The sequence below is a fragment of the Saccostrea echinata genome, unplaced genomic scaffold (genome assembly GCF_033153115.1).
Source record: "Saccostrea echinata isolate AGI-Se365-2 ecotype Australia unplaced genomic scaffold, CSIRO_AGI_Sech_v1 ptg000001l, whole genome shotgun sequence".
NCBI classification, from domain to species: domain Eukaryota; kingdom Metazoa; phylum Mollusca; class Bivalvia; order Ostreida; family Ostreidae; genus Saccostrea; species Saccostrea echinata.
The window spans coordinates 5,425,999-5,453,970 of record NW_026889750.1 but is presented as its reverse complement, the minus strand read 5'-3'; the positions used below and the strand labels follow the sequence as shown (position 1 = coordinate 5,453,970).

Below are 27,972 nucleotides of genomic sequence, written 5' to 3'. Positions count from 1 at the left end.
TACTTAATAAAGATCTAATTGAGCATATACATGTATTATTATATAAATTACATGACATACAGATGATAGGTATTACCTAAGGATAGCCCATAAAAGCCTTTATAAAAAAGCTTATTTCCAATGGGGTCCTTAAATTACAAATACGTTAGTAACAAAAAAATTACATTAATAATGGAATTTAGGCAGGGTACTTAAATGAATATAGCATAATGCTTTGAAAAATGACATGTTTCTCATTACACATTTTCCTTAAAAATTATCACAATAATGCTTATAAAACTAAAATAAAATTAAATAGAAATAAAATTAGACAAGCCTTCACGTAGTATCACTAGCATTTTTAGATAAAAAAGATCTTACAGCTTTCTTAAATTTTTGTTTAGTTCTCATCTCCTTGATCTCACGTGGCAATGCATTCCAGTCTTTAATAGCATTATAGAAAAAACATGTAGACTCTTTCCCTTTTATCTTAGGTACATGAAAATTCTTATTAGTTGCACTTCTTGTTATATTATTATTCAGCACAAAATGATCATGGAGATAAGCTGGTGCATTTCCATGATATATATTGAAAACATGGTTTAATCTTAATTGTTTAACTCTATCTTCCACTCTTAACATATTCAGAGAGTCTAAAATATTACTAGAAATACTCTCTCTTGGACCAAGGTTTAAAATGAACCTTACTACTTTGTTCTGGGTAACTTGTAATCTGTGTTTAAGTTGCTTATTTATTCCGCAATACCAAGAAGAACAGGCATAGTCAAAGTAACACTGTATCAAGGCAGAACATAGGGTCTTTCTAGACTGTGTACTAAGACAAGATGCATTTCTATATAAAAATTTAAGTCTGGCATTAACTTTTTGTATAATGCTTAATACAATATTTTCACATGAAAGAAACTTGTCAATACAGATTCCTAAATATTTAACGCTTTCAGAACCTATAATAACATGACCATTGCACAAAATTTTAAAATCTGTGATATTTTTAAGCTTTCTCGGAGGACCAAATAAAATAGATTCTGTCTTACCTAAGTGAAGTGACAATCTATTATCAACTAACCATGAAGAACATTTATCCAGAACACTGCCCAGTTTATGAGCAATAATAGCAGGATCTTTGTGTGCATAAAAAATAGCACTATCATCAGCATATAAAATTAATTTACAGTCATTATCAATACTGACAGCCATATCGTTTACATAGATTAAAAATAAAAGAGGTCCTAAAATACTTCCCTGAGGAACACCACAGTTTATCGAATTAAAATCTGATGAAATGTTGTTGACATGGACTTGTTGCTGTCTACAGGACAGATAAGATTTGAACCACGCAGTGGATAAAACTCCTAAAACTTCTAACTTATCACATAAAATTGTATGGTCAACAGTATCAAAAGCTTTTTGTAAATCTAACATTACCATACCTGTAAAAAGCCCTTTAGATGTATTACTTTTAATAAAATCTAACATGTGTATTAAACAAGTATCTGTTGAAAATTTATTTCTAAAACCTGATTGGTATGAATACAACAAGTGATTATTGTTTAAAAAATCTAAAAGTTGAACATGAACACATTTTTCCAAAATTTTTGACACTATACACAGTATACTGACTGGCCTGTAATTTCCGACTTCAAGGGAATTTCCTTTTTTGAAGAGAGGTTTGACTCTCGCCATTTTAAAGTCTTCTGGTACGGTACCGGTGATTATAGATTTATTTACAATGGACATAATAGGTTCCTTGATATAAAAAGCACCATCTTTTAAAAACCTTGCTGGTATATTATCTAAACCAGTACTTTTGTTTACATTCAGATTTTTCAGTTCTTTATAAATAAAATCTTCAGACACAGGTTGAAGTACTAAAGTTTTTTTTTCTATGTTTTTATCTGCATAAAACTGTCTAAATACCTTTGATGTAACAGAAAATACATGTAAAGGACTAGGTAATTTGCTTACAAGTTTTAATGCAATAGTAGTAAAAAAACAATTAAAATAATCCGCTATAGTTTTGCCTTCATGGTGTACTTTACCATCTATGTTTAAAACAATATTTTCGCTACTTTTTTGTTTGGTTTTGTATCCAATGTTCTTAAGCTGTTGCCACAGCTTCTTGGGCTCTGACCTATTTTCCTCAATTTTATCTTGAAAATAAGAAGATCTGGCTTTTCTAACTTCTCTCTGCACTAAATTTCTTAATTTACAAAAAATTTTATTGTCTTCATGACTTTTATGTTTTCTATACAAATACAAATGTTTATCCCTATCTCTAATGAGGCCTAAAATATATGATGTCATCCATGGCTCTGTTCTTTGCTTAACCCTTATTTCAATAAAGCGGGGATTCTACGTTTTTGTTGGGGATTCTTGTTTCTGTAGGGGGATTCTCCTGAAATCCCGGGATTCTTGAAAGTAGTAGCACCGCAATGGAAGAGTCATCTTCTGGCTCCAGTTTACCACCACCATTCTCACCCCCATCAGTACCACAAATGCGAAAAAGAAAAGCATCAAGCAAAAACCCTCGAACTTATGAAAGCGACGAAAGTTACAGCTCCCAACCGAAACTTGGGAGGTATGGTGGAGATCTAATCTCGGTGGAGATTCGGCTGGGCTAGATATTTGGACTGACGCCCACCATCGGTGGGCGTCAGTCCAAATATCTAGCCCAGCCGAATCTCCACCGAGATTAGGTGGAGATCATGTTTCAAATTGGAATAGTTTTCAGTTAGAATTGTTTGGAATCTTTTATGATGTAAAAGCAACAGAATTGTCCGAGTTATATAAACCAGCCCAGGAAAAGATGTATTCGTCAGCAGTAAACAATGCCGCGTTTTGGACTAGACTTCTTAAGATAAAGGAAATTCTGATTGAATCAACGAAGAAATGCATGCATATCTTAGATGTTGATGAAGAATTTGACATGGAAGACTTGGATTGGGCGGATGTTAAAGAAGAATCCAAAAAATGTGGGCAAGCAATAGCAAAAGTTAGAGAGGAAATGTCATTGAAAATTGGATCATTAGATAATCTATCCCGGTATGTTTTCATTTACCAGTTTGGAACATATTGGTCCCTTGAGTTGATAAGTTTGTTATGCCCTGCCATGAATATGGCCGGGGCATATAGTGTTTGTCATGTCCATCTTCTGTCCTTCTGTCACACTTTGCATTTAGCTATGTTCAAGGCTCAGTTTCAAAGACTATCCAAGATATTTTTATCAAACTTCATATGCTGATAGATATTGATAAGAGCTATGCATCTGCATCAACATTTTTTTACCTTGACCTTGACCTCACTTTTCTTAAATTAGTGTTGAGCTCAGTTTTAAAGATACCATTCAAGATAGTGTAATCAACCTTCATATGTTGATACATATTGATGTAAGCTATTCAACTGCATCAACATTTTTTGACCTTGACCTTTCTTTTGACCTTGACCTCACTTTTCTTAAATTAGTGTTTAGCTCAGTTTTAATGAAACAATTCAAGATATTTTTAACAAACATCATATGCTGATACATACTGATGAAAGCTATTCAACTGCATCAATATTTTTTACCTTGACCTTTCCTTTGACCTTGACCTCACTTTTCTTAAATATGTTTTTAGCTCAGTTTTTAAGATACCATTCAAGATAGTGTTATCAAACTTCATATGCTGATATATATATACCATGAGAGCTATTCAACTGCATCAACATTGTTGACCTCGACCTTTCCTTTGACCTTGACCTCACTTTTCTTAAATTAATGTCAAACTTCATATGCTGATACATACTGATGAGAGCTATTCAACTGCATTAGTATTTTTTGACCTTGACCTTTCCTTTGACCTTGACCTCACTTTTCTTAAATTAGTGTTTAGCTCAGTTTTAAAGAAACCATTCATAATATTTTTATCAAACTTCATATGCCAATACATACTGATGTAACCTTTTCAACTGCATTAATAATTTTTGAATTTGACCTTTCCTTTGACCTTAAATTGACCTCACTTTTCTTAAATTAGTGTCAAACTTCATATGCTGATACATACTGATGTAAGCTATTCAACTGCATCAATATTTTTTCACCTTTACCTTTCCTTTGACCTTGACCTCACTTTTCTCAATTTGTGTTAAAATGTTGCATTACTAATATACCCTCGATGAGGCATTCATGTCCTATGGACATGTTTCTATTTTTTAGTCATGACTTCTTATAACTTGTTGAGATTACTTCACTTAGGCCAAACAAAAAAAATATGTGTGGTTCCGGTTACACCTCCAAAAAAATTAGGGTAGGTAGGTAGGGATTTTTATTTATTATTTTTTTTTTAGGCCACGCCAATTTGTAAAATAGTTCTTCAGATTTTCAAAAATAAAAAGTGAGGCGAGCGAGCGAAATAATTTTACAAATATTATTTTTCATTTCGGGTTTCAAAATTATGAGGCGAGCGAATATAATTAATATAGGTGGCAAAATTTTCTAAGTTCTCCTCTTTTTCCTATTATTTTTTCTGGGAGAGAAAACGTTTTCTATGTACTCATAAGATGTGAAAACGCGTCTTTCTTTTGTTTCTCGTAACATTGCAATTTAGATGTAGTTTCATTTCTACAAATTTTGAGTTTAATTCTTTGCAAATTGTTAAGGTCATGTCAGGTTTCAAAATCACAATTGCATCGCTTCTTGAATTTTCTTTAATATTTATTGAACAAATACGGTCAATATTTACTTAACCTTGTGTGTATTTTTCATATGTTGATGATATTCTCTTTATTGTTTCATCAAACAAAGATTCAAGCGTCTCCTATGCTTCCATTTCTATTGCTGTGCATGGAACTACTTTGTACCCATTGTTTTTAACTATAGTACACAGGGGTGTGCAATAAAAAAAATCAAGTAAGTCAATCAAAGTAACTAGCCCCAAGTAAAAAGTTACTAGCCCAAATAGAGGGGCAAAAATTAAAATAAATACTTAATGTTGACAAGAAATTAATTGCTGAAAAAGTCAGGGTACTGAGGTCATTCTTTTTAAAATTAAAGTTAAAAGTTCTCACTATCAATATAAATCATGTATAAATTATTATGAAAGAAAATTAAAATGAATTTAAATAAATTATCTTTCCTTTTTCTGATCATTGCACTAGCTCATTTAGAATGAAATTAAATTCATTTTGTTTTCATCTTAAATCATTGAATACACTAGAAATATATTTTATGTAAGTCACAAAACACTTATTTTTCAGTTGATTGAGTGATCGTAAATAATTTAATGAGATATCTGCATGTATTTACCATAAATGGAGGAATAGAGGAAATTCGGATTAGGAAAAAAACGATCGTTTTTGGAAGTAAATAGTCAGATAGAACTGTAAAACAGATAAGATTATGGAGATTTATTGACAGTCGGAGCATGTTGTCTGGAAAATTTTAACTGGTTGGGAATTTTATATAAAAAAAAAATGAGTGAAAATACCGATTGTGCTTGTCATGTATTGCGTGTGTAGTTAATTTTTTTACTAGCCCGACGGGCTTCCTCCTTGCAGAAAACCACTAGCCCGACCCGCATAAATGGTAGCCCCGGGCGTCGGGAGATGCTAAATGCTCACCCCTGGTACATACGAACAGTTACACAGGCATCGTGCAAAACTTCACAAACTGTTACAAACATTCTAAATCCCGCGCTTCTGTCAAACAACTTTCCAAGTCTTTTGTGCGTTTTGTGTAAAAAGTCCAGAAAAAAAAATTGTATACGGATATTTTTGGACGCGCGCGCAAATTTTTTTTATAATATTATAATTTGGATTTGTTGTAAATAGAAGCGGCGAATCCGACGAACTATATTAGAAATTGGTATGGCCTTATTTATTTATTTTTTTTTTTTTTTACAAAACGATTTTTATAATTTTTCTAAATAATACCTATCACTGCTCAGAGATTTATCAGTGCCTTCTCAGGGGCCGAAATTCGCCCCATTCCCAATTGAAAATGAGTTCAGTTTTTCCCAATTTGGCAGTATTTTTTCCCAATTGGTAAACAATGCTTTTATATTTAATTATCTTGGAAAAACACAAGGAAAATTGTCAGATTGTCTGTAATTTTCATCTATTTAAGTCATTTAGCACAGCTACAGTCATAACATTTGTTTAAGAACACTGTTAAAACATCGCCAACTTTTAATCCGAATTTCCTCCGTTTTTTCTGAAAATGGTGATATTGTGCAATTATATAGATTTATTAAGTTATTTCTACTTACTCAATTGATCTACGAGTGAATGGTAAGGACTGTAGGCATTATTTCAAATAGAAAAATATATTTTCAATGCATTAATACAAATTAAACATGTTAAAAGAGGACTTTGAGAAAATGTATACTTGCAGGAGGTTTTTATTCTCCAGAAACAGATTCTGTAATGACCTAAATTGGAATCTCATACACACACATGTACTAGCCTAAGTTGTATAAACACTTTATACTCATTGAAGTCAATTTTACTTTTATTAGTCTGTTATTCACAATTGATCTTGTATGAAGTTGGATCATATATAATTGTCTGTTTGGTTGCCCAAATTAGAGTTCATGCTGAAATGTTAAATGAATTACACCTGAATACATGATTTAAGTAACATTTTTAATTTTTCCCAATTTCATCAAAAAGCCGATAATTTTTCCCAATTCCCCAAAAATGGCGTTTCCCAAAATAGGCTGATAAATCCCTGCTGCTTTGCAAGTGGCATATAGATGTGATAATATACTATATGACACCTACATGCTAGCTTGCTTTGGATTTAACACTATTAAAACTTGCACTATATGTTGAAATGATGTTTCACAAGGAGGCCGCCATTGCTGAAACTAAAACTAATACTGGAGCCAATGATGGAAATGGGGGAAAATTCTGGAAAAATTATGAAAATTGCCGGAAAAAAGTTTAGGGTCGGGGTATAAAATAGGGACGGTCGGGTAACCGGAACCACACATATTTTTTTATTTGGCCTTATTTATGACTAAACAAAGAAATAACCCATTTGAGTTAATTTGTAAAATTTAGTCTAAGAATGCCTGTTCTCGGAGCTAAGGTTTGGCCACAATATGGGGTCAAAATTTGTTATGGGATTTAAGAGAAAAAAAATCTTTTAAAAATTTTCTTCTAGAGAATAACCAGTGTGCCAAATTAACAGTGGTGATGTGTATGGCATGTCAAACGTTGCAATATTCGATCTTTTCCATTTGTATTGTATAACTTTCCATTTGTATTGTATAATTTTTATTTGTATTGTATAATTTTTCATTTGTATTGTATAATTTTTCATTTGTATTGTATAATTTTCAATTTGTATTGTATAATTTTTATTTGTATTCTATAATTTTCCATTTGGATTTTATAATTTTCCATTTGGATTGTATAATGTTTATTTGTATTCTATATTTTCCATTTGTGTTGTTAAAAAAATCATTTGTATTGTATAATTTTTCATTTGTATTCTATATTTTCCATTTGCATTGTATAATTTCTTATTTGTATTGTATAATTTCTTATTTGTATTGTATAATTTCTTATTTGTATGCGATAATTTTTCATTTGTATTGTATCCGAGGATTGTTTATTTATTTCGTTACGAAGGATGTCATTGGTCATAAAATTTAGTCTGTATAAAGGTGCCAATCACAAACTTAGTCTGGTACCCTTCCCACAATTCCGATCGCGCACTCTCTACAAACACAAACTCGGCTCCTCTATTTTTCGGTGCATGCTAAGGGACGACCATTTGATTCTCGGGGGGTGTCGAATCCGATTATTTATTTTCATTCTCTCGCAGGAGAGAATATTTATTTCCAATATGACCAGAGACAAGGAGAAAAACAAAAAGAAGAAAATCCGCCCAAACCCGAAAACTCATTTTTTGGGGGGTGGGGGTAGTTACCACCACTCAAGGTCAATTTATTTATTTTCTCAGTCAGCATTCCTAAGGACAGATTATTTATTTGTCATCTACCAGCGCTCCCTTTTTAGAATCCAATAACCGTCTAACATGCACGCAAATACATATGCCGCCGAAATATGGCTGAAATATTGCCGACTCGGCGTTAAACAATAATCAATCAAGCAAGCAAGCAAATACATATGAGCCCAGTTTGCTTTGAGCATCCGGAACATCTTTAACCCGATACAGGCTGAAACTTGACCAATGAAATCCTTCGTAACGAAACAAATAAACAGTCCGCGGATACAATACAAATGAAAAATTATCGCATACAAATAAGAAATTTTACAATACAAATAAGAAATTATACAATGCAAATGGAAAATTATACAATACAAATAAAAATTATACAATACAAATGAAAATTATACAATACAAATAGAAAATTATAGAATACAAATAAAAATTATACAATACAAATGAAAAATTATACAATACAAATAGAAAATTATACAATACAAATAAAAATTATACAATGCAAATGGAAAATTATACAATGCAAATGCAAAAGATCGAATATTGCAACGTTTGACATGCCATAGATGTGAATAGATCTATCTCTTGTTGAATTGGACTATCCTGATCCAAAAAAAGAAGAAAAAAAAAAGACCAAATTTTCTATCCTATGACCATAAAATGTAAATGTAAAATGAGATTGAACAAGAATAAAAATTTCACCTATAAATAATATAATCAGTAAATAATTCTGTACTTTTGAATTTGATTTTGTTACTTTTAGCATGTTTAGATTAATTAGATTAAATGAAAATTTACCTTCCCTATCTTTCATCTGAAATGCTGCAGGATTTGTCAATGGCATGTGAATTATAACTCCGTTATTTGTTTATTGTCAGCATGTTTTTAAGTAAATAATTCATGGGAATGAAGTTTCAAATAGAATAATGGTCAATCTAATTAAAATAAGATATTCTGAATCTGCTTCTCAAACATTTAACAACATCCCATATGGGGTTGCATCAGAGCAACCTTTCAGTTATGAATAAACATGAAAATTTTGGCCAGTCAGATTCAAGCTTCTATATAAAATTCTAAGAATAGCTCTACAGCTACATCTTTGCATTTCTGATGGAGTGTTTCCCCCAGGCCGTTTTTGCATGGGGGGGACTGCCATGCATTCATGATCCCCCTCCATGCACCACATATTGCCGCTATGCTTTCTGTTATAACTTATACATAAATCATTCATAAATGTTGTAACATATTTAATAAGATAACTTACATAAAATGTTATCAGTTATAAATTTATTTGTAAACTAGAGCAAAGGTTGTTGCAGAGCAATGAGAGGTCTTCCGTCGGAGCTGAGGGTTGGAAGGATTAGCTTGAAAGTTGACATAAAATGATTGAAAATTATGGTACGGTACAATGACTTTCAGCTCTCTCAGCTGGAAGAGACAGCCCCTATTGTCAGATATGAATAGGATGGTCTTACGAAAAAAAAAAAGAAAGGAAAGTTTGTTCAGTGTTAAAAAATTCTGGAATAAGGTGTTAAAACTTGGCTTGTTGTGTTTTTTGATATGTTAAAAAATCACTCATTTACATTGTATAATTGAACAATTCTTAAGAGGGCCGACTGGGGTTTCCATTGCGCAATTCTTCGCGCACCATATTGAAATAAAGTGTATTTACGCTTTTAAAGCAGTTATTTTAAAATAATTTTCTAAATTTAACAAAATTAAGAAATTAGAAGAAAAAAAAAATTATTTACACTTGAAAGAGCTGATTTTTTTTACATGATTTTTCAACTAAGGCCTAAAAAAAAAAAAGTTTGTTTCCTGTAACCCGACCAACCCTTTCAAATTACCCCCGGGCGGATTTTTTCTTCTTCCAAATCTGCGTTTGCTCTTTGGTTTGATCAATAAGCTGATTCCATTTATTCAAAAAATATTAATTGTAGCTCTATTTGAGATATATAGAATATGTCATCCTAGTCAACATTTACCTTAAATATAAAGAGTAATCATTATTGTAACAAAAATTTCCACCCACAAATTTTTTAAGTTCGTTTTCTGCCGCTCGGCAGCCATTTTGGGTGTCCACTTTAAATATAACACCTGGTTAATTCAATCTGGGGATGTTTGACCCTCTTATCCATAAGCCAAAAAAAAAAAAAAAAAAATTTCGACCTACCGACCCTTGATTTTTTGGGAATGTTGCAGGAAACAAACATAATTTTTTTTAGGCCTAATAGGTAGACGGACATCGTTATTGTGCATTTGTGATGATATGATAAAGAGGGGTCATAAAAAGTGTTATAAAATAAAAAGTATAAATTAAATATATTTTCTTGAAATTTTAAACACAGGAATATGAAAATCTCACAGTTATTCTTGGTTATTAGCTCACCTGAGCTGAAAGCTCAAGTGAGCTTTTCTGATCACATTTTGTCTGTAGTCCGTCTGTCTGTCCCTCAGTCCGTCCGTCTGTCTGTCCGTCCGTCTGTAAACTTTTCACATTTTCGACTTCTTCTCCAGAACCACTGGGCCAATTTCAACCAAACTTGCCACAAAGCATCCTTTGGTGAAGGGGGTTCAAGTCTATTCAAATGAAGGGCCACACCCTCTTCCAAGGGGAGATAATTAAGAATTGGTGAAAATTTGGTGTCATCATTTAAAAATCTTCTTCTCAAGAACCGTTGAGCCAGAAAAGTTTATACTTACGTGAAACCTTCATTACATAGTGTAGATTCAAGTGTGTTCAAATCATGACCCCTGGGGGTAGGGTGGGGCCACAATGGGGGATCAAAGTTTTACATAGGAATATATAGGGAAAATCTTTAAAAATCTTCTTCTCAAGAACAACAAAGCCACAATTAATCATATTGATATGGAATCATCCTTAGGTAGTGTAGATTCAAATTTGTTCAAATCATGACCCCCGGGGGTAGGGTGGGGCCACAATGGGGGATCAAAGTTTTACATAGGAATATATAGGGAAAATCTTTAAAAATCTTCTTCTCAAGAACAACAAAGCCACAATTAGTCATATTGATATGGAATCATCCTCAAGTATTGTAGATTCAAATTTGTTCAATCATGACCCACGGGGGTAGGGTGGGGCTACAATGGGGGATCAAATTTTTACATAGGAATATATAGGAAAATTCTTTAAAAATCTTCTTCTCAGGAACAACAAAGTCACAATTAGTCATATTGATATGGAATCATCCCCAAGTATTGTAGATTCAAGTTTGTTCAAGGCATCTTCCAGTAGTAGGGTGGGGCCATAATGGGGGATCAAAGTTTTACAAAAGAACATATATAGGAAATATCTTTAAAAATCTTCTTCATTCTCAAGAACAACAAAGCCATGATCAGTCATATTGATATGGAAGCATCCTCAGGTAGTGCACATTCAAGTTTGTTCAAATCATGAACCCCCGGGTAGGGTGTTTGACATCTTTAAAATTCCATTTTAAAGAACAGCAAAATCATGATTAGTTATATGAAGATAGAAGCATCCTCAAAAGGATTATATTCAATTTCATTCAAAACATGGCACCTTGGGGGAGGGGATGCCTAGAACAGGCAATCAGAGCTTTATATATGAATATATAGGAGAAGAAATCTGCTGACGAAGAACAGCAGGGCCATATTGACTCAGGTGAGCGTTGTGGCCCATGGGCCTCTTGTTTTCTATATAAATTCTTAGTATCTGTTATATTTTGTAGCACTCCACAAATACATGAAAATTTTGTAAATTTTGACATTTTGAGATGCCCTCTCTGGAAACCAGATGGTAGAATTTTGTGTTTCTTATATATAATGTTCAACACAAGTTGAATTTGAGTCTGCTTAACAAATATCAGATATTGCATGTTTAGCAAAATATTTGGCAATAATATGGGGTTTTAAGGTATTGTATCTGTTTATCATAAGTAAATCAGCAATGTTCCGAAAAATAAATTCCCCTATCTTTTCTGTAAGCGATGCCAAGGCTTCCTGAAAATGACTTAAGTAGGCATTTCCATTGCTCTAGCTGGAAAATCTCAAAATAAAGGTGATGGAGAGTTGCAGATGCAAATATTACCTACATCACGCCCCAACAGTCTCTTACATATCATTAGCATGAATGACAGTCCTTGGACCGGAAGTCCAAGGGTTACTACACTGCGCTTTGCTAGAGAAAATTCGACCTCATCATCCGAAAAACAGGCATTTAAAAATGGCAAAGAATATTTCTTTCGCTCAGATCTTGAGATTGATGAACCTATTGCATTGTAGAGATCAAGCTGCAATTGTTGTGCATGGCAGACTTGCGCACTGTAAATTTGAATGGCCGGGGTGGGGGGTGTTTTAACAGTCATGTGTTACTTTCTAAAGTTAAAAGATAATCATTTAACATTTTTATCAAATCTTTGATGTTTTCAAATCAAGTTTTACCTAAGTGTATTCATTTTTGAAAATCATTAGATAAAAAATCAAATATTTGTAGATTACTGCTTGTTGCGTTTCTTTTGCGTTTCAGTATAATATTTTTATTTTAGTTTTTTATATCTCAGCAACAAATTGCAGAGAGTCATGTCTCACTAAGATGACAGTTTTACAGTCTAAGAATAAACACGATGATTATTGTTAGGTTGTAGCATTGTTTTTCATTCATTAAAAACACAATGAACAAAGATGCATTTGTAAAACTCTTACACAACCATTTGAGAAATATATAATGTATTATTTGTTCTAATTAATTACTACACCAGAGGAGATGCACATCAAACATTAGGAATAGAAAAATCATTGTACAAAGAATGACACGATTTTCTTCCTTGCACCCTAATCTGTTTTTAAGTTCACCTCGACGAAGTCGAAATGAGCTTATGCTATACCCGCGGCGTCTGCGTTAGTGGCGGCGTCCCAGTTAAAGTTTTTGGAGCAGATCCATTCCTAAAAAACCATAAGCCCTGCCTGGACCAAACTTGCATGGATGATGCATCTAGGGATGGACACTACCACACTTGCTTTGGATGCTGGATCTGACCTAGATTTTCCAGATGAGTGACCAGGTTAAAGTTTTTGGAGCAGATCCATTCCTAAGTAACTATAAGCCCTACCTGAACCAAACTTGCATGGATGATGCATTTAGAGATGGACACTACCACACTTGCTTTGGATGCTGGATCTGACCTAGATTTTCATGATGAGTGACCAGGTTAAAGTTTTTGGAGCAGGTCTATTCCCAAGTAACCATAAGCCCTACCTGAACCAAACTTGCATGGATGATGCATCTAGGGATGGACACTATCACACTTGCTTCGGATGCTGGTTCTGACCTAGATTTTCCAGATGAGTGACCAGGTTAAAGTTTTGGGAGCAGGTCCATTCCCAAGTAACTATAAGCCCTACCTGAACCAAACTTGCATGGATGATGCATTTAGGGATGGACAGTACCACACTTGCTTCGGATGCTGGATCTGACCTAGATTTTCCAGATGAGTGACCAGGATAAAGTTTTTAGAGCAGGTCCATTTCCAAGTAACTATAAGCTCTACCCAAATCAAACTTGCATGGATGATGCATCTAGGTATGGGCCCTACCACACTTGCCTTGGATGCTGGATCTGATGTAGATTTTCCTGATGAGTGACCAGCTTAAACTTTTTGGAGCAGGTCCATTCCCAAGTAACTATAAGCCCTACCTGGACCAAACTTGCACGGATGATGCATCTAGGGATGGACACTACCACACTTGCTATGGATGCTGGATCTGACCTAGTTTTTCCAGATGAGTGACCAGGTTAAAGTTTTTGGAGCAGGTCTATTCCCAAGTAACTATAAGCCCTACCTGAACCAAACTTGCATGGATGGTGTATCTAGGGATGGACACTACAATATTTGCTTTGGATGCTGGATCTGACCTAGATTTTCCAGATGAGTGACCAGGTTAATGTTTTTGGAGCACATCCATTCCTAAGTAACTATAAGCCCTACCTGGACCAAACTTGCATGGATGATGCATTTAGAGATGGATACTACCACACGTGCTTCGGATACTGGATCTGACCTAGATTTTCCAGATGAGTGACCAGGTTAAAGTTTTTGGAGCAGGTCCATTCCCAAGTAACTATAAGCCCTACCTGGATCAAACTTGCATGGATGATGCATCTAGGGATGGACACTACCACACTTGCTTTGGATGCTGGATCTGACCTAGATTTTCCAGATGAGTGACCAGGTTAATGTTTTTGGAGCAGGTCCATTCCCAAGTAACTATAAGTCCTACCTGGACCAAACTTGCATGGATGATGCATCTAAGGATGGACACTACAATGTACCACACTTGTTTTGGATGCTGGATCTGACCTAGTTTTTCCAGATGAGTGACCAGGATAAAGTTTTTGGAGCAGGTCCATTCCCAAGTAACTATAAGCCCTACTTGAACCAAACTTGCATGGATGATGCATTTAGAGATGGACACTACCACACTTGCTTTGGATGCTGGATCTGACCTAGATTTTCCAGATGAGTGACCAGGTTAATGTTTTTGGAGCAGATCCATTCCTAAATAACTATAAGCCCTACCTGGACCAAACTTGCATGGGTGATGCATTTAGAGATGGACACTACCACACTTGCTTTGGATGCTGGATCTGACCTAGATTTTTCAGATGAGTGACCAGGTTAAAGTTTTTGGAGCAGGTCTATTCCCAAGTAACTATAAGCCCTACCTGAACCAAACTTGCATGGATGATGCATTTAGAGATGGACACTACCACACTTGCTGCGGATGCTGGCTACCTAGATTTTCCAGATGAGTGACAAGGTTAAAGTTTTTAGAGCAGGTCTATTCCCAAGTAACTATAAGCCCTACCTGGACCAAACTTACATGGATGGTGCATCTAGGGATGGACACTACCACACTTGCTTTGGATGCTGGATCTGACCTAGATTTTCCAGATGAGTGACCAGGTTATAGTTTTTAGAGCAGGTCCATTCCCAAGTAACTATAAGTCCTACCTGGACCAAACTTGCATGGATGATGCATCTAAGGATGGACACTACAATGTACCACACTTGTTTTGGATGCTGGATCTGACCTAGTTTTTCCAGATGAGTGACCAGGATAAAGTTTTTGGAGCAGGTCCATTCCCAAGTAACTATAAGCCCTACTTGAACCAAACTTGCATGGATGATGCATTTAGAGATGGACACTACCACACTTGCTTGTGATGCTGGATCTGACCTAGATTTTCCAGATGAGTGACCAGGTTAATGTTTTTGGAGCACATCCATTCCTAAATAACTATAAGCCCTACCTGGACCAAACTTGCATGGATGATGCATTTAGAGATGGACACTACCACACTTGCTTTGGAGGCTGGATCTGACCTAGATTTTTCAGATGAGTGACCAGGTTAAAGTTTTTGGAGCAGGTCTATTCCCAAGTAACTATAAGCCCTACCTGAACCAAACTTGCATGGATGATGCATTTAGAGATGGACACTACCACACTTGCTTTGGATGCTGGCTACCTAGATTTTCCAGATGAGTGACAAGGTTAAAGTTTTTGGAGCAGGTCCATTCCCAAGTAACTATAAGCCCTACTTGAACCAAACTTGCATGGATGATGCATTTAGAGATGGACACTACCACACTTGCTTCGGATGCTGGATCTGACCTAGATTTTCCAGATGAGTGACCAGGTTAATGTTTTTGGAGCAGATCCATTCCTAAATAACTATAAGCCCTACCTGGACCAAACTTGCATGGATGATGCATTTAGAGATGGACACTACCACACTTGCTTTGGATGCTGGCTACCTAGATTTTCCAGATGAGTGACAAGGTTAAAGTTTTTGGAGCAGGTCTATTCCCAAGTAACTATAAGCCCTACCTGGACCAAACTTACATGGATGGTGCATTTAGGGATGGACACTACCACACTTGCTTCGGATGCTGAATTTGACCTAGATTTTCCAGATGAGTGAATTTTAGTCATATTTTAATCAAATTAGCATGGATGATGTATCTTAGGATGGACACTTTCAGACTTGTGTTGGATTCTGAATCTGACCTACATTTTCCAGATGAGTGACCAGGGTAATGTTTTTGGAGTAGCTATATAATATTATGGCATGGTATGATTAAACTTGCATGGATGGTGCATCTAAGAATGAAAACTTCCAGACTTGCTTTGGATGTTGGAACTGACCAAAATTTTCTTGATTAGTAAACAGGTTAAAAGTTTATTTTGAGCAGGTCTCTGTGCGGATTACTCCAAGTAACTACAAGTCCTTCTTAAACCAAACTTGTATGGATATTGATCTTGGGATGAACACTAACTAGGAAAAATATGATGTGAGATTTGCCTTACTTATAGATAACCTTCGTCGAGGTGAGCTTTGTAATCTTTGATTACCTATGTTTTATAATTGAACAATATTTGATGGGCGTATCATATAACATGGCGGTGCACTTTATTTTCCTTTTTCACTGTAAATAAGAATGACGTGGGAGGCTTTATTTTTTAACAAATTACTTTAATACTCAGTAAAATATGGCAAACATATACCCGAATAAAGTTCTGATTTGATATACCCATCTGAAAACCTTCCGCTGAAATTTCAGGGAAGAACAACTTCAGAACACGTCTGTATACTTGTACAGACAACCAGCTCAGAAACGTTTCCCGCCATCTTGACCACTTGTAACTTAGATACTATAAATGCTTGACATTGTATCGATCTTGCCTTAGGCCACGCCAATTTGTAAAATAGTTCTTCAGATTTTCAAAAATAAAAAGTGAGGCGAGCGAGCGAAATAATTTTACAAATATTATTTTTCATTTCGGGTATCAAAATTATGAGGCGAGCGAATATAATTAATATAGGTGGCAAAATTTTCTAAGTTCTCCTCTTTTTCCTATTATTTTTTCTGGGAGAGAAAACGTTTTCTATGTACTCATAAGATGTGAAAACGCGTCTTTCTTTTGTTTCTCGTAACATTGCAATTTAGACGTAGTTTCATTTCTACAAATTTTCTGTTTAATTCTTTGCAAATTGTTAAGGTCATGTCAGGTTTCAAAATCACAATTGCATCGCTTCTTGAATTTTCTTTAATTTTTATTGAACAAATACGGTCAATATTTACTTAACCTTGTGTGTATTTTTCATATGTTGATGATATTCTCTTTATTGTTTCATCAAACAAAGATTCAAGCGTCTCCTAAGCTTCCATTTCTATTGCTGTGCATGGAACTACTTTGTACCCATTGTTTTTAACTATAGTACACAGGGGTGTGCAATAAAAAAAATCAAGTAAGTCAATCAAAGTTACTAGCCCCAAGTAAAAAGTTACTAGCCCAAATAGAGGGGCAAAAATTAAAATAAATACTTATTAATGTTGACAAGAAATTAATTGCTGAAAAAGTCAGGGTACTGAGGTCATTCTTTTTAAAATTAAAGTTAAAAGTTCTCACTATCAATATAAATCATGTATAAATTATTATGAAAGAAAATTAAAATGAATTTAAATAAATTATCTTTCCTTTTTCTGATCATTGCACTAGCTCATTTAGAATGAAATTAAATTCATTTTGTTTTCATCTTAAATCATTGAATACACTAGAAATATATTTTATGTAAGTCACAAAACACTTATTTTTCAGTTGATTGAGTGATCGTAAATAATTTAATGAGATATCTGCATGTATTTACCATAAATGGAGGAATAGAGGAAATTCGGATTAGGAAAAAAACGATCGTTTTTGGAAGTAAATAGTCAGATAGAACTGTAAAACAGATAAGATTATGGAGATTTATTGACAGTCGGAGCATGTTGTCTGGAAAATTTTAACTGGTTGGGAATTTTATATAAAAAAAAAAAATGAGTGAAAATACCGATTGTGCTTGTCATGTATTGCGTGTGTAGTTAATTTTTTTACTAGCCCGACGGGCTTCCTCCTTGCAGAAAACCACTAGCCCGACCCGCAAAAATGGTAGCCCCGGGCGTCGGGAGATGCTAAATGCTCACCCCTGGTACATACGAACAGTTACACAGGCATCGTGCAAAACTTCACAAACTGTTACAAACATTCTAAATCCCGCGCTTCTGTCAAACAACTTTCCAAGTCTTTTGTGCGTTTTGAGTAAAAAGTCGAGAGAAAAAAATTGTATACGGATATTTTTGGACGCGCGCGCAAATTTTTTTTATAATATTATAATTTGGATTTGTTGTAAATAGAAGCGGCGAATCCGACGAACTATATTAGAAATTGGTATGGCCTTACAAACATTTCTAAGACTAAGCATTACAAATTCTAAAATGAGAACCCCAACTAAATTTTTTTCTGGAATAACGTAATGCCGCATTTGAAAATTTCTTTTTATTAAAAAGGCAATAAAATTAGACACGCAGCACTATTTGAATAGACGAGGGCAGGCCTGAGAACCAGATAATTAATTTTTTATGGTCTTAGAAATTCCAGAAGAAATATAGACAAGGAGAAAACTAATATCTATCTTCAATTCCATTTCAACACAAGGAAAAGTCATTGAATCCTGCATTTCATACTGTATTTACGTAACCATGACAATGTAAAATAATTTTTAATTTTATAGGGACCTTTATAGCATTTGGTTTACTGGGATTTCGGAATATATTCAGTATTATTCTGACCTAATAAAAGAATTTAATTCTGCAAGAAGAAATGGAGTGGAAGGGGAATTCCGTCAGCTTCTAACATTCTTCAGCAAGATATTCCTGATGAGCCCTATGTGAGTTTATTTTATGCTTGCCCTTCCACTTTCAGCAAGTTCATATGATACATATTAATCTTGATTTCTTCATATGATACATATTAGTCTTGATTTCTTCAAAAAAATTTATTAATCAGATCACCACATTGTTTGAATAAGATTCACTGACTTAACAATCATAATTATGTATTTCCAAAGTAATGTCAGCAGAAGCAATAGTCAGTTTTTATTACTTTTTAGCTCACCTGAGCTGAAAGTTCAAGTGAGCTTTTCTGATCACATTTTGTCCAGACGTCTTTCTTTTGTTAACGATGTGATGTATCACTGTGTGTGTCAGATTGTTTTGAATATTTTCATACCAAAAAAACAGTGCAAATATTTTCATACCAAAAAAACATTACAAAGCAGCTTTGAATCAGTCAGAGTCCTCTGAAAGTGGTGATGAGTGAAGTTACGTGTATGTTTACCTAAGACCTATATTTTTACCTGAATTTTTACCTGTAGTTTGCCCTGAACGTAGCATCAATAAATTTCAATTATTATTGACAATCTTTATCCATTATCACCAAAGTACAAAATAGAATTACACAATTGGATAGAAAAACAAAATGAACAAATCTTTCTCAACCATTGCAATAATTTACCTGTAATTACCTGTAATCTGAGTACAGGTTTGCACAATAGTTCTTTATTTAAATAGATGAAATCCTGCACAAGTGCAGATAATTGAGTTTTTGCCATTGGTGACAGAGCAATTCCAATATATCGTAGTAATTTGTACTGCATGACAGTTTATGAAAGTCTTACAGGGTATACGTGTAGCAAGAAGAAATAAATCAAATTGTCCTTCGTTCAAAATCCTGCAGTGACTGTAGGAGCAGAAGTAGATATATTCTCCATTTTGTTTTTTTTTTTTGGGGGGGGGGGTGTTTTGCTTTGTTTGTTTGTTTCGTATAAATTTGTTTTTCACACCTTCCGTTTTATTTCACTTTTGTGTTATACATACCTAGTACTATTGGTTAAAAAACCCCAAAATTTTATTGATTAGAGCACTGATTTGAACAGCTTTAGTAAATGTGAAAACTTAGAATGCATGCATGTGCTCCGCATTTACTTGAACAATAATATATTCGTTATTCAACATTTTTTTTTTCTATACATGTAAGCAACTTCATTTTCAATACATTTTGTATTGTACTTCAGGTTCAGTGCTGTGATGCTCTGGAAATTTCCATCAAACATTTCACAAATAAATCAATTACCTCAACTAATTCTTTCTACATCTTAATAAATATATTCACTATTTATGGTTTTTAGCTCACCTCAACGAAGTTTGGGGAGCTTATGTAATACCCTCAGCGTCGGCGTCCCAGGTTGAGGTTTTTGGAGCAATTTTCTTTTCAAGTACTTCTATGGCCTATATTAGTCAGAGATGCATGGAGGATGCTTCTAGTGTGTTTTATTGTACCAGTCAAGGTTTCAGATGCTGCAATTTCAGCTAAAGAATGACCAGGTTAATGTTTTTGGAGCAGGTTAAAGTTTTTGGAGCAGGTTAAAGTTTTTGGAGCAGGTCTCATTTCCAAGTAACTATAAGCCCTATATTGACCAAACTTGCATGGATGATACATCTAAGGATGCACACTACTGAACTTGCTTCAGATGCTAGATCTGACCTACATTTTCCGGATGAGTGACCAGGTTAAAGTTTTTGGAGTAGATCTCATTTCCAAGTAACTGTAAGCCCTATATTGACTAAACTTGCATGGATGATACATCTAAGGATGCACACTACTGGACTTGCTTCGGATGCTGGATTTGACTTACATTTTCTGGATGAGTGACCAGGTTAAAGTTTTTGGAGCAGATGTCATTTCCAAGTAACTATAAACCCTATATTGACCAAACTTGCATGGATGATACATCTAAGGATTCACACTACTGAACTTGCTTCGGATGCTGGATCTGACCTACATTTTCCGGATGAGTAACCAGGTTAAAGTTTTTGGAGCAGATGTCATTTCCAAGTAACTATAAACCCTATCTGAACCAAACGAGCAATCTCAAAACTTGCCTCGGATGCTGGATTTGACTTACATTTTCTGGATGAGATACTAATTTTAAATTTTCACATAAGTCTATTTTCACATAAGTCTATTCCCAAGTATCTGCAAGCCCTATCAGACCAAAATTGCATAAATGTTGCATCTAGGGATGCACACTCCTAGATTATTAGTTTAGTGTGGGACTTTGCCTTACTTAAAGACAACATTTGTTGAGGTGAGCTCTGTAATCTCTGATTACCTATGTTTATGAAATGTTGTACCATTATTTTCATGCCCATTAATATCAAGTTTTTTTCAAAAATTCATATTAGTGATTTACCGCCTTTTTTTTTATATCGGGTTCGATGCCATGATGCTCTGGAAATTTCTGTCAAAACTAAGATCAATGACTGATGAAAAGAATATGCACATTTTGTTTATTAATCAGTTATCATAACTAATGTTTCTTCTATACCACTTAAATCAAGTTTTGATTAAATTATTCACTTACGATGGTTTATCAAATATTAAACCATTGTACATTGTCAGTTTCATTAAAAATTGCCAGTAACTTAGATCTGGCAAACCTTGTCCACCACTGTACTGTCTTTTTTGCTATTTCATGGTTGTTTACAGAAAACGAAAGTAGAATTTTGATTAAAATTAAGATATTACTCTCAAACTGCAAGAAAAATTCGAAAATTAAGTTTACAGGCATCACCTTTTACCTAGTGTAATATCAGAGAAAAAACCATGAACAGGTGCAGGTGTTTTGGAGTTTATTCGCAAAATTTATTCATTTATAAGTATAGATGTCAAAATTATAGAATGGCATAATTACCTAACATAATTCATAAAAAAATATATATTTTATTTCACAAATTTATTGAAGTTTACTGCTGTACATATTTTACATGTAAATAACATTGAAATAATGGTGCAAATAATTGAAATATCAAAGTAATTTTTACACTAATGTAAATTTCATCATCTGGCGATCAATTTTCATAAGCAACTTTTTTCTGTGTCTCCTAAATTGAAAAAGTTATAGTTATTTAAAGAAAAAAACTTATTTAAGTTTGTAAACATTTGAAAAATGCAGCAGCAGCGCCAGTTTACTTATATAGCATGTTAAGGGTTAAATTGATGTTGATATTTCTAGCTCACATGAGCCGAAGGCTCAAGCGAGCTTTTCTGATCACATTTTGTCTGGCGTCCATCTGCACATCTGTTCGTCTGTAAACTTTTCACATTTTTGACTTCTTCTCAAGAACCACTAGGCCAATTTCAACCAAACTTGCTACAAAGTATCCTTGGGTAAAGGGAATTCAAGTTTGTTCAAATGAAGGGCCACACCCTCTTCGAAGGCAAGATAATTAAGATTTAGTGAAAATTTAATGGCATCTTTTAAAAATCTTCTTCTCAAGAACCTCTGGGCCAGAAAATATGAAACTTATGTGGAAGCATCCTCAGGTAGTGTAAATTCAAGTTCAGGGCGTAGGGTGGGGCCACAATTTGCAATCAAAGTTTTACATAGTAATACATGTATATAGGGAAAAATCTTCAAAAATCTTCTCAAGAACCACCAGGCCAGAAGAGTTAAAACTTATATGAAAGCTTCATTATATAGTGTAGATTCAAGTTGTTCAATTCATGACCCCCAGGGGTAGGGTAGGGCCACAATAGGCGATCAAAGTTTTACATAGGATTATATAGGAAAAAATCTTTAAAAATTTAAAAATCTTCTTCTCAAGAACAGCAATATTGATATGCAAGCATTTTCAGGTCGTGTAGAATCAAATTTGTTCAAATCATGGTCCCTGGGGGTAGGGTGGGGCAACAAAAAGGCAGTCAAAGTTTTACATAGGAGTATATAGGAAAAATCTTCTTCTGAAGAACTTTAAATTACTTTAAGGGTATATATATTAAATTAACTCCAAGACATCAAAAATGGTTGCAGGATTTTATTTTGTACACCTTTCATCCGTGTCAAACCTGGAAGCCATTATGGCTCTTCAAGCCTTTGATTTTAATTCAAATTATGACTCCCGGTGGTAGGGTATGGCCACAATAGGGGATCAATTTTTTTTTATATAGGAATAAATAGGGGAAAAATTTGCTGTTGAAGAACAGGAAGGCCATAGTGACTCAGGTGAGTGATGTGGCCCATGGGTCTCTTGTTTTTTTGAAGTGGGTATGGAATCCCCCCCCCCCCCCCCCCCCCCCCCCCCCGAAGTTTCACTCCCAATAATTATACTAAGCTCTTTTGATGAACAAGCTAGCGTGGATAATGCATCTAAAGATGCACACCATCAGACTTGTTTTCATAACAAATGAAGGGAAGAGTTTGCTTTTTCAAACATTTCATGACCAATCACATTTGATAATTTTATCATGAGAGTAAGAAAAAGTTTAAAATATGCATCACCATATCTTGAAGCACATTTATTTTATGATATGTCAGCTGAATATTATTTCTTTTTTGTCAGTTGAAAATGCTAAAAGAAAATGGTATTTTTGTAATGAAGTAAGTGAGTTAAGTCAATTTTTGCAGGACAGGAGATGCTTTTCAAAAAGTGCAAATGACGCTTTGTGGAATAGAAACTACTAGTGTTCCAGATCTAAGATACATCTTGCAGGGAGATTTTTTTAATGAATCAGAAAAATCAGCATCTCTTGTGACAGTAACTATTGGAGAGGTTGGTATGAAAGTTCTAAGTGGTATCTGTTAATGATTAAAATTTTGAATATTGTATACTGTAAGCGTATTACTTTTAGCTGTGTATTCTATTTAGCGCCTTCTACAGAGGAACACTTATACAAAATCAAGTTCATAGCTTAGCAACTTTAATGTATAAATCTATATAGTACATTCAGAAATGTTCAATTTGTATCAAAAATTCAAAAATTTCAAGAACTTTTCAAGTCTGTTTTTTATGCCCCGAGATAGAACATCAGGGGGCATATTGTTTTTGTCCTGTCTGACCATCTGTCATTCTGTTATAAAATTTAACTTTTCCAATAACTTTTGAACCACAAAATTTAGAGACTTTATATTTGACAGCATTTTAGATATGTAAGTTATTGCCCCTTGCACTATAAACCTTGTTATCGCTACTCCGACGAAACGGTGAGTTGCAGCGACACATAACTTATGCTAATGTCTTCTATTCGCTAAGGTGAATTTCCAGTCCATTTACTGCGAAAGGATTTATCGATCCCTTACGACAGTTATTGCCCCTAAGGTTTTTCAGCTCGCTTCGTTAAAGCTCAAGCTCCTAAAGGAAGAGTTGTAAAAGCATAGCACCACCTGCAAATGGGTCTCTTGACCTTTGACCTTGTTGTCATACTTTTCTTCTTACATTGCATGTATGAAATTTAATTTATTATAGCTACTCTTAGTTTAACCCAAACAGATGCTTAATCCAATCTTAGCTATTTTTTTCCAGATACGAATCGCTAGGATCCACCTCTGGCCTTGTATGTTTTCTTTGTATTTATACAAACAGTGTCGCCTCTGTATTTCTTCTTGTGTGTGTCATAGGCACTAAGCTAATTATCTTAATTCATTCAAGACATGAAACAACTCAAATAAGCAATTTATTAGAAAATCTACATTTTTATTATGCACAAATCACGCATCTGGAAACCATTTTCTTCTCCGCACAATCTTGCATTAACAAAAAACAACCTTGAAATTTAGGTCAAGGTCATTCAATGTATGAGAAAATTAGCTCTTTTTCTATCTCTTTTGTCTTTCAACATATTTTAAATATCATTGCACTATTAAAATGTCCTTTTTAAAACCAATTTGGAATTTCTTTTCTTCAACCCTAAGTCTGATCCCTTTAAAAGTTATTGCCCCTCAGTTTTTACAAAGGTCAAGGTCATTAATAAATATGAGAAATTCAGTTTGTTAGCTCACCTGAGCTGAAGGCTCAAGTGAGCTTTTCTGATCACATTTTGTCTGGCGTCCATCTGTCTGTCTGTAAACTTTTCACATTTTCGACTTCTTCTCCAGAACCACTGGGCCAATTTCAACCAAACTTGCCACAAAGTATCCTTTGGTGAAAGGGATTCAAGTTTGTTCAAATGAAGTATCACACCCTCTTCCAAGGGGAGATAATTAAGAATTAGTGAAAATTTTATGGCATCTTTTAAAAATCTTCTTCTCAAGAACCACTGGGCCAGAAAATGTGAAACTTATGTGGAGGCATCCTCAGGAAGTGTAGATTCAAATTTGTTCAAATCATGACCCCTGGGGTAGGGCGGGGCCACAATGGGCAATCAAAGTTTAACATAAGAATATATAGGGAAAAAAATCTTTAAAAATCTTCTCAAGAACGACTGGACCAGAAGAGTTGAAACTTATGTGAAAGCTTCATTACCTAATGTAGATGAAAATTTGTTCAAATCATGACCCCCGGGGGTAGGGCGGGGCCACAATGGGCGATCAAAGTTTAACATAAGAATATATAGGAAAAAAATCTTTAAAAATCTTCTTCTCAAGAACTACTGAACCAGAAGAGTTGAAACTTATGTGAATGCTTCATTACCTAATATAGATTCAAGTTTGTTCAAATCATGACCCCCGGGGGTAGGGTGAGGCCACAATGGGCAGTCAAAGTTTTACATAGAAATATATAGGAAAAAATCTTTAAAAATCTTCTTCTCAAGAATAACTGGACCAGAAGAGTTGAATCTTATGTGAAAGCTTCATTACCTAATGTAGATTCACATTTGTTCAAATCATGACCCCCGGGGGTAGGATGGGGCCACCATGGGCGATCAAAGTTTTCCATAGGAATATATAGGAAAAAAATCTTCTTCTAGAGAACCACTGGACCAGAAGTGTTGAAACTTATGTGAAATCTTCATTACGTAATGTAGATTCAAGTTTGTTCAAATCATGACCCCTGGGGGTAAGTTTGGGCCACAATGGGTGATCAAAGTGTAACATAGGAATATATAGGGAAAAAAATCTTTAAAAATCTTCTTTTCAAGAACCACTGGACCAGTAGTGTTGAAACTTATGTGAATGCTTTATTACCTAATGTAGATTCAAGTTTGTTCAAATCATGACCCCCAAGGGTAGGGTGATGCCTAAATGGGTGATCAAAGTTTTACATAGGATTATATAGGAAAAAATCTTTAAAAATCTTCTTCTCAAGAACCACTGGACCAGAAGAGTTGAAACTTATGTGAATGCTTCATCACCTAATGTAGATTCAAGTTTGTTCAAAAATGACCCCCGGGGGTAGGGTGGGGCCACAATGGGCGATCAAAGTTTTACATAGGAATATATAGGAAAAAATCTTTAAAAAAATCTTCTTCAAGAATCAATTTGCAGTTTATCACTGCTCACATATCAGAGATTATTTTTAAAAGTATGCATAATTGAATTGCACCAAGTACATAAAGAGGCATGGGCTGATTATATGAAGAAATCTGAAATTCATGATGACTTCATTGATGACATGATAATTGTACAGAATTGTTATATGAAAATATCAAGTGACCCCTGTAATTCACGACCATAGAGTAATTCAAGGTTTCTGAGAAGTAAATGTATTTTCTTCCTTAAAATAATTTAGCTTTCTATTCAGTTGAAAGTTATGTGATACTCAGGTGACCTATAAAACCCATGGGCCTCTTAATTTTCCTTTATTTTTAGTACAAATAAGTAGAGCTACTGTGTCATCAATATTTGAAAAGTAAGCACATTAAAAATATAATTTCAGGTGAAGACATGGCCGCTTGCAGATGATGAAAAAACTACCACTGATTTCAATATCAGAAACTTGAAGTTTTCAGGGCAATCTGTAGAGAGGTTATTAGGACAGCATGGGGGAGAGCTTTTAGTGGAATCTAGGAAGTCTGTTTTAAGGTCTACAAATTTAGGAATAATTTGTATTAAGACCATGGTTAGTACTTTAGCACTTTTTGTGAAGGGAAGGAAAATAGAGAGATGTTTTTCCTGTGAATTTGTTATCCTCCCACTTAGTAGATCACTTTTGTTATTTTCACACTGTGAAAATAACTGTGAAAATATCACTTTTATTTATATAAATTACCGTATTTCACTGTTGAAAATGTAAAGAATTACAGTATTTCACCATTGTAATTGAAATTGTATCTAATAAGTAATTTTTAACCAGCAAATAAACAAGTGCTTATACTGTCAGTGTATGAAACATACTGAATTCAGTCCATGTAAAATATTTTTTTGCATTACTGCTATAAAATAAATATAATATGGTTATATCAATATTGCAGATCATTTTCACACGTTTGGAATGGGCCAAAGGGCATTATAAATGCTTGTTAAAGGGTACAAAGGCGGAAGAGAAGAGAAGTAGCATTCATTACTCAAAGCCTTACAACTTTTTGGTTAGAAAAGATTGAGAAGAAATTTTGGATACAATGTTTAATCTTGGTTTGCTCTGCAGAGTTAGACGTTTGCTTGCATATCAGGAATAGCAACATACACATTTTGCCTTTTGAGTTTCTAAGGTTTATCATCCCTCTGTTCCCACATATAAAAGTTTGCTTTAACACTAACAATTTTCCGAAAGAAATCTAATTTATGATTAAAATGCACACAATTTCAGCATACCTTTCGGGGCAAAATTTGACAGAAATGGCCTTTTTCTTTAACAGTTTTATAAAAGAAGAATAGTCATTAATCCCAGTGAGAGTTATTTCTCCTATCAGAGGGTCGATGAACCTTAAGTCCTTTAACACAGCTCAGAAATTGTGAATGAATGCATTAACATGTTAATGTAAGACATGCTTTTTAGATCACCTGAGCAGAAAGCTCAAGAGAGCTTTTCTGATCACATTTTGTTTGACATCGATCTGTTTGTCTGTCCCTCTCTAAACTTTTCTCATTTTGATTAAAACAAGATTCCTCATATCAGATTTTAATTCGATGAAGTAAATTATTGTTGGTACTAAATTGAATAGGAAGAGCAGTAATGCATAAGATTATTTGAGAATTCTTATATTACAGTTTAACTCACCTAACCCTAACCCTGGAAGTTAGCTTTTCTGATCCGAGAGTGTCCTGCATCCGTCTGTCTGTCATGTGTCATCTTAAACTTTTCTCATTTTCAACTTCAACATGGGAAGTAGGGGTAGGGTGGGGCCACAATAGGGCAATGGGGGATCAAATTTTTACATAGGAATATACAGGAAAAATTCTCTCAAGAACACCAGATTAGACATATTAATGTGCAAGCATGCTC

At 34.4% G+C, this 27,972-nt stretch overlaps 1 protein-coding gene across 1 annotated transcript; it reads left to right on the top strand.

Moving 5' to 3' along the window:
* The first annotated feature begins 2,432 nt into the window (after window positions 1-2,432).
* Window positions 2,433-27,824, top strand: LOC133181922 (uncharacterized). The gene is made up of 6 exons (XM_061316574.1): window positions 2,433-2,583; window positions 2,697-3,042; window positions 18,546-18,701; window positions 23,280-23,424; window positions 26,467-26,649; window positions 27,002-27,824. Exons 1-6 carry the CDS (start codon window positions 2,433-2,435, stop codon window positions 27,128-27,130), a joined length of 1,110 nt encoding a protein of 369 aa, XP_061172558.1. The 3' UTR covers window positions 27,131-27,824.
* The last annotated feature ends 148 nt before the right edge of the window (window positions 27,825-27,972 follow it).

Bases quoted from the DNA above. Each gene is read 5' to 3' on its own strand.
- LOC133181922 (XM_061316574.1), top strand. From the start codon at position 2,433: ATGGAAGAGTCATCTTCTGGCTCCAGTTTACCACCACCATTCTCACCC. The intron at 2,584-2,696 runs GTGGAGATCTAA...CACCGAGATTAG, and splicing joins ACCGAAACTTGGGAGGTATG to GTGGAGATCATGTTTCAAAT. The intron at 18,702-23,279 runs GTGAGTTTATTT...CAATTTTTGCAG, and splicing joins ATATTCCTGATGAGCCCTAT to GACAGGAGATGCTTTTCAAA.